Below are 12,407 nucleotides of genomic sequence, written 5' to 3' on the forward strand. Positions count from 1 at the left end.
ACATATCACCACAACCATACTACGCCGACGCGTTTCGAACTCAATCAGAGTGCATTCTCAGAGCAACACAAACGTTAACTATGCTACCAGATAGGTACCTATTAAACTAACGAACCAAAACAATTAATTAAATTTGTCATTACAAATCCGCAAGTACATACCCACTTTATTTTTCTTAAACAAACTACTATACTCGTACCTCCACGACTGTCACTTAAACTACATACCTTCAAATTTTATTTATTTACTGTGAAGGCATGTATTGCTATGCATGTAACTAATTATTTTCATGCATTCCAAGCCGCACTTAATAATCTTGATTTGTATCAAAAAACCGCCCTGTATAAAACACGGAACCGCATCTCCGTGCGGAGCGGAGGTTGTGGGGCGCGGGCGCGTGACGGTCGGTAGTGTGATAATCATTCAAATTATGATCAGTTTTTCCTATTATTTAGAGTTACTCAGTACGTGAGTCCGACTTGCATTTGCTGTTTTTTTAGGGTTCCGTAGCCAAAATGGCAAAAACGGAACCCTAATAGTTTCGCCATGTCTGTCTGTCCGTCCGCGGCTTTGCTCAGGGACTATCAATGCTAGAAAGCTTTAATTTGGCACGAATATATATGTAAGTAAACTATGCCGACAAAATGGTACAATAATAAATTTAAAAAAATATATATTTTAGAGTAGGTACCTCCGATAGACGTAAAGTGGGGGCGATTTTTTTTTCTCATCCAATCTTGTAGTGTGGGGTATCGTTGAATAGGTCTTTTAAAACCATTAGGGGGTTGCTAAAACGATTTTTCGATTCAGTGATTTGTTTGCTAAATATTCAACTTTACTTAGTGCAAATTTTCATTAAAATCGAGCATGGCCCCTCTAAAATCTAAACCGATGGTTGGAAAATATTACTTATGTAATTTTTTCGTAATGGCTACGGAACCCCATTTCGGGCGTGTCCGACACGCTCTTTGCCGGTTTTTTTACCTCAAGTTTCGATAGCTCTAGTGTTGCCATCAAATAATAATAAAATATACGTTTACTCAAAGTATTTTGCATATTGTAGTTCCATTCGAACTTCAAAAACAAATTGCGCATCCGATTCGGTTCAGGGTGACGTTCCGTTACCATGGATCAACCATGGATGGGTAAATGAATCGTAACGTCAGTTGCGTCGTGAATGAAACTGTCATACTGTCAATCGATCTTGCGTAGGCTGTCAAAAAGAGGAGATGACGATTGTTTAGATATTAAATTTAATGCAACAAAACATCCGTAATCTATTTTAAGTAACAGTTTATTGATCTGTACGGGGGTTAAGTTAAAAGTGACAATGTTCTGTTGTCTTAAGGGATGCCTGAACGGGTTTACCCTGACGCCGAGTGTCCCTATACGAATCAAAGAAAATCCGGTTCAGCTTGATACACTACACATGGGTATGAAACTTTTTACTTGAAAAGTATTATACAGTGAGATACAATACGCACAGCTTTTTGTTAAATAGTCAGCTAAGTAATTGCTGTATTCCAAGAATAGCACATAAGTAAAAATTGTTTGTTAAAATGTCCGTATGAATTAAATAAATCGAAGCTTGTCATAAAATATTAACCACAGTTGGCTTTACAAAATGATGTTACTTTATAAAGCGACCAGTTCCCAAAAACAAAAAAGTTTAAGTACCTTTTATCAATTAATATTTGCATAAAATGAAAAACTTACTTTTTGAAATTAATTCAACAACAGTAATCAATCATTATGTCCAGCTGTGGACCTCCTATGGCTGATATGATAATGATGGTGATGATATGACTTATAATTAGGGCCTTATAATCAAGTGCTTAACAACATACGGAGTAATTATTATGTGGATAATTTTCTCGAGTATTGAAATGAATTGGGGCTTGTATCCAGGTCATGAGGTGGTGGTGGTGAAGGGCGGGCAGCGTGTGTGCGGGTCAGGCTGCACACTTGGCAATGCACCGCTCGTGCAGAACAAAGCCTACTTCGAGGTGAAGCTGCAGCAGGGTGGAGTGTGGGCTGTCGGGCTCGCTACCAGGGAGACTGATCTCAACCGAGTACATGGTATTTATCTATTTCTAATTCACAGTATTTAGACCCAAGCTGTTGTTATATGAAAGTATACTGACATTGGATTTCAATAAAAATCAATTAGGTATAAACGTGATAGAATTTTCAAAAGCAATTTTGATACTACTGCCATCCTACTAATGTTATAATGCAAAAGTTTGCGAGTATGTGTCTGTCTGTGTATGCATTTATGTGTATATGTGTGCTTGTCACTCCTTAACATTAAAAGGACTGCACAGAAACATGTCTGTGATAATTATGCGGCAAATAGCTGGATGTCAGAGACATTCAATATGGCACATGTGTATGTCTTACAATAATTTTTATCCTAATATTCCTACAGGATCCATATAAAATCTTAGAATCTTAACTGTTAAGTCTAGAGACATGAGATTTTGCACCGGTGTTTGTCATTATAATGTGACCATTGTAATTTTTGGGAATTTTCATAAGCCACAGCCAAATTCTAATTCAAAGATATTTTGGCTTTCAAGACACATGTGTTTGCATCAAAACATACAGAGGTATACCTGAGGTACACATATCTCCACAAACTCTAACTAAAATATTTATGTAACTTAAGCCCACAGGACCTTTCCATGCAATACATAAATGTATTATTTTATGTGAGTGTGTATTATCTAGTGTTACTTGTTTATAATATAAAAATCTTAAATATTTGTTAGGTATAATGTATTTTAGATAAATATTTAGGTTTAATCTAAATACTACAGTTATAGTACATTATTGCAGAAGCCGGGATGAAGCGATTTGTGGACAAATAGTTTCAGCTACGCTTCGTCTGTCAATAAATACTAATCTATGAATTGCCATTTCTGCTGAGGCATATAGGTATAGTGCTTTTCTCCATCATGCGAGGAAATACAGCAAAATTGTTATAATATTAAATTAATGCTTGGGCACGGTTTTTAAATTTAATGTTTTTTGGCCTTATACTTTCCCGCAATACTTGTTTTTTTTTGTTTAAGTACACAACCTGACTCACAATGCCAATTCATTAGAAATATAATTCTATTAGGTATATCAATTGAAAAATATATATTTAAATGCAATGAAGCTTGGTAAAACTAAATTATTTGCAGTTTACTACAGGTACAGCTTACAGGGTAGTGAGCGCTTTTTACTTAATTAAATTCGGCAATTTACCTTTTTTTCGGTATTTGAATTGTGTTCGAACCGAAATATTTAAAAAAACCGACCAAAAGCTTGTCAGACACGCTTAAGATAGGGTTCCGGAGCCATTACGAAAAAATCAAGTACTTATATTTTTCTAAGGATTTCGTATTATGTACGGAATCTTCTAAGTTTAGGTATATTTTATACCTTAGGCTGCTATTTACTCTACTAATATTCTCAAGCAATTACTAAATATATAATAAATTGATAAAAAAATTGCACTTTATAGTTTAATAATTCGCAAACAGATCACTGAATGCAAAAATCGTCTGGACTACCGCCCAATGGTTTTAAAAGACCTATCGAACGATACCCCACACTAGGGTTAGTCGAGAAAAAAACACTCCTTTTTTTATTTTATCACTGTTGGGATGACTGATATGTATATTCATGGCAAATTACAGCTTTCTAGTACTAACGGTCTCTGAGCTTGGCCGTGGACAGACAGGCAGACCGTACGGAACCCTAAAAAAGAGTGAAACGTTTCTTTCTAATTTTAATCTCAGTATAGGAATTTAAAAAAAATCGGTAGAAGGAATTTTATCTTTACGAATATTTGGCTGTTTGGAATAACTTATTGTAGTCAAAACGTGAATGAAAAAAATAAAAATAAAACTATGTATGTTACGTACAGTAATAGAATTTCATACAATTTGATACAAGCGATTTTGTTTTTTTTTATTTATGTCATTCTATAAGGAAGAACTTCGTGCACTATATTTGCAACAGTTAGGCGGATATTGCCGAGCATATTGAAGAAAATATAATTTTATGCCCACCTGGCGATATTGGCCATTCCGTGAATGGGAATCGTAAGGAGCTACTCCCAGAGGAGTACAGTTCTTTATATTTGTGTGGTCAGTTTATATGCTGGCCACCTCCTCCTTTGATCATCTCATCTGACGACGATTTGAGACAAGGCATCTTTGCCTGGACTCTTAATATATCAGAAGCTAAAGTTCAGCTACTTATCATTCAGAATGTATGTGTGGGTCAATGCAAGGCTCTGCGCGCGCGGGTACAAGTGGGGCACGTGACACAACGCTCGCCCATAATAAGCTCTGCGTTAACACAACCATGAATCACCCTTAAAGAAGCACTCTAGTTAGAAATGCAGTTGTGCTGCCAAAATAAATATGTAGTGTGCCAATATTGTGACATTGGTTTTTCTATGGAGTCATTGTTAGAATAATAATTATTAATATTCTTGTCGACAATACCAACACTGACAATTTTAAAATGTTACTTACTGGAAAATTTATGATATTTCTGCAAAGCAAATCCTTTGTCTGCACAAGCGAAAGTGAAAATTTTTAAAGCATGCCGAATTCAGATGAAACAACTTTAACACATGTTCAAGCGAAAGTAAAGAATAACGCTATGCTTCCTATTTATTTAACCTGGTTGCAAAATGTTTTACCCAGAACTTTGGCGAGTTTTTTTTTCTATTGTTCTTGTTGTATTCATACAAAAGTACCTACTTACATTCTTAGATTAAAACACATAGTCATAAAAAAATCTGGCTGGGGATTGCAGGCGGCGTAGACAAGGAGTCGTGGTGCTTGAACAGTGACGGTACAGTGCGGCACGGCAACGCCGAGCTGTACCACCTGTCTGCGGCGCCACGGGAGTCGCCCGTGGCGGACCTGCTGGGTGCCGAGGGCTCGCCGGCGCGCGCGCCCGCCGCGCCCGACGCCGCCGCCGCCGCCGACGCTGTCATGCCCGTAGAGGGCGATACCATCGGCGTCGCGTACGACCATGTTGAGCTCAATTTCTTCGTCAACGGCAAGAACATGGAAATACCCGTTAGGAATATCAGAGGAACAGTTTACCCTGCACTCTATGGTAAGTAAAATAAAGAATAAACTACCTACTATGTAGAAGCAGGGGCATATTTACCCTAGGGCCAAGGGGGCCATGCCATGCCCCGGGGCGGCATGCGGGGGCCAAGCCACTTATTGCACGTTTTTTTTCTTAAATGAAATACGTACGTGTAGCTCGCCTCCGTATGGAAGCATTTATTAATTATAGCAATTTTAAAACTACGAGGAGAATCTTGAACTATTGTTAATCCTTTCATACAGACAGATAACACAGCTAAGAAATAAACACATTATTTTTTTGTCACAAGTTTGATTGATAATGGGTATCTGGGTCGAGCAACTTTTTCTTGTAACCTGAGTAACTCTTTAAACTGTAAGTTTATAGGGCTAAAATTTGCCAAACATGCATTTTTGTGGTTGTTTTAAGCCCTTTCTATAATTGGTCATCTAATAAGCATGTTAGTATAATGTGACACAACATTTCTTCTATTAAACTGTACTACTTTTGTCCCCTCGCTGACGGGACAGAATAACAACAAGAAATAGTTAATCCACCCATATAACAACATGCCATTTCTTGATTTCAGTGGATGATGGTGCTATACTGGACATTATACTTGAAAACTTTTTGTATCCACCACCAACAGGTTATGAAAAAATCATGGTTGAACAATCCCTGCTCTAACCGAAGGAAGGACTCTGCTAAAGATCAAATGTGTGCATGAACACTAACGTAAATCAAATGGCAACCACAGAGTTTTATCACTGTCACAATTGTTTTTTTGACTGTGCTTAATTAGTGTGGCGAAGGATACCCTTCTTAATTATAAGTATTACCTCAAGGAGTTTCGTGGACTATGCTTTACTTTGCTCCTTCTCTTTGAGTCAGTACAGGTTAGTTGTAAGACTTTTGTTTGACTGTGTTTGTATTTTGGTTTGTATCTACGGAGAGTTTTACTAGTTGATTATTTGGACTGTAAAATTAACTCGAATCGGATTTATTTAGACATGGCTCATCCATAAATTAGCACTGAGTGGCCAAATCATGTGTTGTTAAAAATGTATATATAATTAGAAATAATCAGTTTGAATTATTGGGATTATAAATGTTTTTAAGATAATGTCTCTTCTTAAGCTTGACATAATATTGTTAGTTTATTAGTCCTAATAAAATGAAACCGAAATCAATCATACAGTGAGCAGGACCAGTTGTGGAGCTCAAGGTAATAAAAGAATTAGTAGATCATTTTGAGCTTCACAACCATGATTCCACTTCTGTTGCTGATTTTATGAAAGAGTCAAATCCTAACTGACCATTAGACTGGAATGACAGCACGGAAGGAAAGAGATGAAGAAAATGTAGAATAGAATAGGTACATATGTATTTATAGTTGTTATTATGAAATTAAAATATCCGTCCCTTTCAATCAATAATATTTTTAACTTTGGCCAAATTTTACTTAATGATTATATTTGAATTATTGTAGCTATGCGGTTCTCTTTGGTCATAATGAATAGACATATTCTTCAATCAGCACCGAATCGTTTATGTAGCAAAATGTCCAGCACAACGACGACGATTCGGTACTGAGCCATATTCTATCGGTAATTCATTTCTCTCAGCCCCCTTGCTAATGGTTGGATGGATGAGTCTTTCTATTTGATTGCGCAGATCTAGTGAATAATGTATTTCCATTGTGTTTCATCAGATAGATAGATAAATACGAACTTTTCAGACAAAATACGATATCAAAACATTATTGACTCCGTCTGTAATATAACCTGCTACATTTTAGTGTATTGACTGTATCATGTGCTTATTAGCTGCGCATTCCATGCTGAGGCGGAGCGACATATGGAGCCGAGCCCGATTGAAATCCCATTCAGAGAATGTGACGTGTTTCTTCATATCACTAGTTCGTAGTGCAGAAGTTTGCTACTGCTATTTATGTAATAGTTTACCGCACCGTTGACCGCACGGCGACTTGGTGATGTAGACGAGATGCAGGTCGTCACAGTTAAGGTGCTGGCATTTGACTGTCGTGAATTGTTACTGTCACATGTTGCAAATGAACTACAGAAATAAGTGTTTCTAGCTCGCAACGCATATAATAATAATAACTCAATTGTTTAAATTAATTTGACTGAATATTGTCACTTTGTTGAAAGCAAGAAACTCGAAAGTATGGACACCCTAACTAAATTGAATAAGACTAATAAAAACATTAAGTTAATGCATTCTAGTGCCTGTCTAGCTTGAGCTGAGCTAGTAACAGCAGTTTTGTATTCCGCAAAAAAATACCTTCAATTTTACATCCCTTAAAAAAGTCGTGTGGAGTTTGGGATCTGTTATAAAGACGCTGCGAGCAATTGCGCTTAATACCAGTCATTCTAGGCAATGAAAAGATTAATGAGGGTATATGCTGTGGAACCGGGATGAAAAGCTTGTGTGATCTCTGTTGGGAGTGTTTGATTTATATACTTACTTATACATTATATATCGTTTAAATCGTAAGATTGTTATGGCTGGATTGTAAAGTACTTTTCTAATTGTGTAGTACAGTAACGCATATACATGAAACGTTACTGATGTATCATTGTTTTAAGCGGCAGTCCAAGTGAGATCGAGAATTATTTGGCGATGACGATTCACAATAAGGTTTTGATCTTTACTCAGTCAAACTTGAACGTTAACGTCGTATTATTTTCTAAGGACGTCTTGTAGGCTTTTTTAAATCTCGATTTAAGGCTTAAACTGACAGTTCTTGTAGAGATCTGACAGGACTTAAGACCACTTAAACATAGATTAAAAATCCTGCAAGTGGACGTAAATGTACTAATATAGATTGTTTACATTCAGTATTGGAATGACACGTGTCAGTGATTAGTAAGAGTAAAATAGTACCGAAACTTGCATGTGGCATATTTAAGCACTAGCGGTTTGGGCCGATGCTGCACTTCCGGGATTGAAAACAAAACTTAATGGCTGCTTTGTACATGTTTAAGAAGTGAGACTATACAATGAATACAAAAAAAACTGGCCGAGAGCGTGTCGGACACGCTCGAAATAGGGTTCCGTAGCCATTACGAAAAAAATAAGTAACATTTATCTAAGGTTTTCGTATTTTGTACGGAATATTGCAAGTTTAGGTAAACTTAACCTTTATAGTTTTCATTTAAAGTTTGATATACTTACTATCATTCTGAATTTTTTAAAATTTTTCCAACCACCGGTTTAGATTTTAGAGGGGTGGGGGGGGGGGGGGCGCACGATTTTAACGAAAATTTGCACTTTAAAGTTGAATATTTCGCAAACAGATCACTGAATAGAAAAATTGTCTTAGCAACCCCCCAATGATTTTAAAAGACCTATCCAACGATACAAGGTTGGATGAAAAAAAACCCCCACTTTACGTCTATGGGGGGTAATCTATTTTTTTTTTATTGTACATAAGTACTACTGTTTTGCCGGCATAGTTTACATAAATATTCGTGCAAAATTACAGCTTTCTAGCAACGCCTCGGACGGACAGACAGACAGACAGACATGGCGAAACTATAAGGGTTCCGTTTTTGCCATTTTGCTACGGAACCCTAAAAAGAGGGTGTCAAATTTAGATCAAATGTAATTTTGAGAAATATCTACCTTTGATTGCAGCGCGAATAATTATTTGCGTTATCCAGCGTTAAGTTGTGTTTTTACTTTATCCTTATCTCATCAGTTGTTACTTACTCGTGTCTGACGAAAATGGCTGGCTTGCTTGTTAATTATATAACTAATCAATCTGATTGCTGCTTCAAACTATAATCATATAAAGTCTATTTTTGTATGAATGTATGTAGGCATCAAATGGAGTGGATATATTTAATCAATAGTCTGTAAATTGAAATATCAACATCTTGTTATAATATGGTATAAATTGATGTATATTGTAGTTATATAGAAAACTACATCATCGGCTTAAGTGTTAAACCCACTTGTACCCCAATATGTAATCCCAGGTACAAGTGGTAAAGAAAAATTGCTTTTCCCATTTTGCACCCCGTGGAGATAGTGAAATAATAATTTAAAAAGCATCTAGTGGCGTCTGGAATAATACTTTAGGGAGAGTACAAGTGTAAGCCTTCTTGGCCTAGAAAGAAAAAAACCGGCCAAGAGCGTGTCGGACTCGCCCGAAATAGGGTTCCGTAGCCATTACGAAAAAATTAAGTAATATTTTTCTAAGGATTTCGTATCTTATACGGAATATTGCAAGTTTAGGTATATTTTATACCTTATATCGGCTGCTATTTACTCTTAAACTAGTAATATTCTTAACAAAACTTAACCGTTATAGTTTTCCTTGTAAGTTTGATATACTTACTACCATCCTGAATTTTTTCGAATTTTTCTACCTACCGGTTTAGATTTTAGAGGGGGGGAGGACGCTCGATTTTAATGAAAATTTGCACTTTAAAGTTGAATACTTTGCAAACAGATCACTAAATCGAAAAATAATTTTAGTAACCCTTAATAGTTTTAAAATACCTATAACGACACCCCACACTATAAGATTGGATGAGAAAAAAAAATCACCCCCACTTTTCGTCTATTGGAGGTATTCTAAAAATTTTTTTAATGTTTTATTGTACCATTTTGTCAGCATAGTTTACGTGCAAAATTACAGCTTTCTAGCATTGATAGTCTCTGAGCAAAGCCGCAGACAGACAGACAGACACAGACATGGCGAAACTCTAAGGGTTCCGTTTATGCCATTTTGGCTACTGAACCCTAAAAACGGAAGATGTTCCTAAGCATTTTAAAACCCAGTGAAAGCAACATATTCGATGTTTGCAAAGTAGTTGATTGCTTTATGAGTCACCGAAAACCTAGCGCTGGGTGTACTTACTTTAATTCTCATAATAAAGGTCGACATATTTAAGATTAACCAATGTGACTGCGCAGTGGCACAGTGTTTGAAGTCTTTGAAGTCTTTGACCAGTGTGTGTTGCCAGTGATGACTTACGGATTTGAGACGTGGGCGCTAACTATGGCCCTCTTAAGGAAACTCAAAGTTACTCAGAGGGCGATGAAGAGGGCTATGCTCGGGATTTCTCTGCGGGATAGAATCAGAAACGGTGATATCCGCAGCAGAACTAAGGTTAGCGACATAACCGGAAGAATTGCGAAACTGAAGTGCAGTGGGCGGGGCACATCGCTCGTAGGACTGATGGCCGATGGGGTCAGAAGGTTCCATGATGGCGTCCGCGGACCGGGAGACGAGCTGTCGGTAGGCCTCCAATAAGATGGAGCGACGACCTGGTTAAGATCGCGGGATCGCGGTGGATGCGGAAAGCACAAGACCGGTCTGAGTGGAGAGCCTTGGGGGAGGCCTATGTCCAGCAGTGGACGTCTTTCGGCTGACACATTCATCATCATTGTCACCTGCTGTCGTGTCGTCCTTGTTTTTTTTTATAAATTAAATTGCAATTGTCTTTTAAATCTGATCTAAAAGGCAAAAGGCGTGCAACTAAACAAATAGTTATTCAATTTACCAGAAGAGATACCATAAATGAAATACTAATGTAATTATTCAAGTGAAGTACCTACTGTGTATTAAAGACAGTGAATACAAACTTATATTATATGCTGAGCGGCAAAAAATCTGGTCCTCAAATGTATGCAGAATCGGTAATTTTGTATGAAGGGTGAGCCAAATTTTGTGCGGCTGAGTATATTAGATAAGATGACCCCTCTGCAGTGATCCAAAACTATCAGAATATGTAAATTGTTGTCAAGTTCGTTGAGTCCAAGCAGTCGCAAGCAAGTCGACTTGAACTTGGTCACAGGTCGTGTACTAACCCTCTCATGTTCCTGCCACGCCCTTATTAATATACTACCATCTCTTAGAGTTGAAACTAAGGACTAGCTATTATACCTACTATTACGCCGTAGTTTTGCCGCATTGTTAGTGCGGGTTTAGCAACGAATGTGCTGCTTTACTCACTTGCGACAGCTCAAAACCATGTGTATACATACGGGTGGCTCCAATGTACCCACTTTTAAATCGGCCCCATTTTATAATAATGCTGCCAAAAATAAGAAGAGCTTTGATTACGTCATGCAATAATGCGGCATGTGACTAATAACTATTAAATAACAAGGGGGTCGGGTTGACAAAATAGATCTACGCGGGGTAGGGGTAGACGCAGATCTCAAATACAATCTCACGCTGCATTCAAACGTAGACTAACACTTCGTTACTACTTTGAAAATCCAGAACCTCAAAATCAGTGTGTACACTAAACTTAATTTTATTCACACTGAGTTATAATGACTCGATAACAATATCGATTTGAATATATGAGCTGAAAAGTAGTGACGATATAACGTAAAAAATGTGCCACCACGAGTAAAACACGAGTGCCCCGTCGCATCATTACAGTCCTCCTAAGTTTCTAATGTTAACATGTTCTTAATAAACATTAAATAATGTAAAAGAATGTTAAGTTCGAGACGAAGTGCAACAGCTGCATCGAATATCTATCACTGTCCAAATTACTCGCTCACGTTCCAAAATTCATTTGTTTATTCGAAACACGGTATCTGTCAAAGGCATTAATTAAGAAACTAGAAACACTGTACCTACAGTACATACAGTACATACCTAGGTGTAGGTAGTTACCTACATCGGAGATTTTAGATGCGAAACCATGCTGAAAATAAGTGTAAGCAGCTTAATTTGTACCTACGTTCTATCCACAGGATACTCGTAATGTCTGCTACAGCATGTATTGTCTGCAGGGCTACTACGAAAGTCGAAACTCGAAGTTCGTATCGTGCCGTCCCTCTCGCTCTCGTATTAAATAGTATAAGTATCAGAGGGACCGCACGACACGAACTTCGAGTTTCGACTTTCGTAGTAGCCCTGCTGTTCCTTGGAATGGTTAATTTTATTTTTTAATCTGGAAGTCATGGATAAGAAATCATGTGAATAAGGGCCTAATTATAATGAAATCAATGATACCATCTTGCTAGATTAATAACTGCAAATGTTTTTCTCCTAATAAAACCTGAAATATGACGAAAATGTGTTCGTTTTCTTTTTTTCAAAGCCGGTTAACAGCATGGGGCATTTTTCCCTTTACAAAGTTATTTTAGTACCTACCGTCGAATGAAATTGTAAGTTCTATTACCTATGTATATTTTCATTGTCATGTCAACTAACACATAATAACCATATCTGGAAACAAATAATTGTATACATTATTTATTAAGAATATTTATTAATAAAAAGACATTATAAACGGAAAATAAATTTA

At 37.0% G+C, this 12,407-nt stretch overlaps 1 protein-coding gene across 1 annotated transcript; it reads left to right on the top strand.

Moving 5' to 3' along the window:
• The first annotated feature begins 1,140 nt into the window (after positions 1–1,140).
• LOC141429871 (SPRY domain-containing protein 7) lies at positions 1,141–7,691 on the top strand. Its single transcript, XM_074090433.1, has 4 exons — positions 1,141–1,433; positions 1,909–2,079; positions 4,819–5,127; positions 5,693–7,691. Exons 1-4 carry the CDS (start codon positions 1,331–1,333, stop codon positions 5,788–5,790), a joined length of 681 nt encoding a protein of 226 aa, XP_073946534.1. The 5' UTR covers positions 1,141–1,330; the 3' UTR covers positions 5,791–7,691.
• Positions 7,692–12,407: the final 4,716 nt, after the last annotated feature.

The sequence above is a fragment of the Choristoneura fumiferana genome, chromosome Z, assembly GCF_025370935.1.
Source record: "Choristoneura fumiferana chromosome Z, NRCan_CFum_1, whole genome shotgun sequence".
Lineage (NCBI taxonomy): Eukaryota > Metazoa > Arthropoda > Insecta > Lepidoptera > Tortricidae > Choristoneura > Choristoneura fumiferana.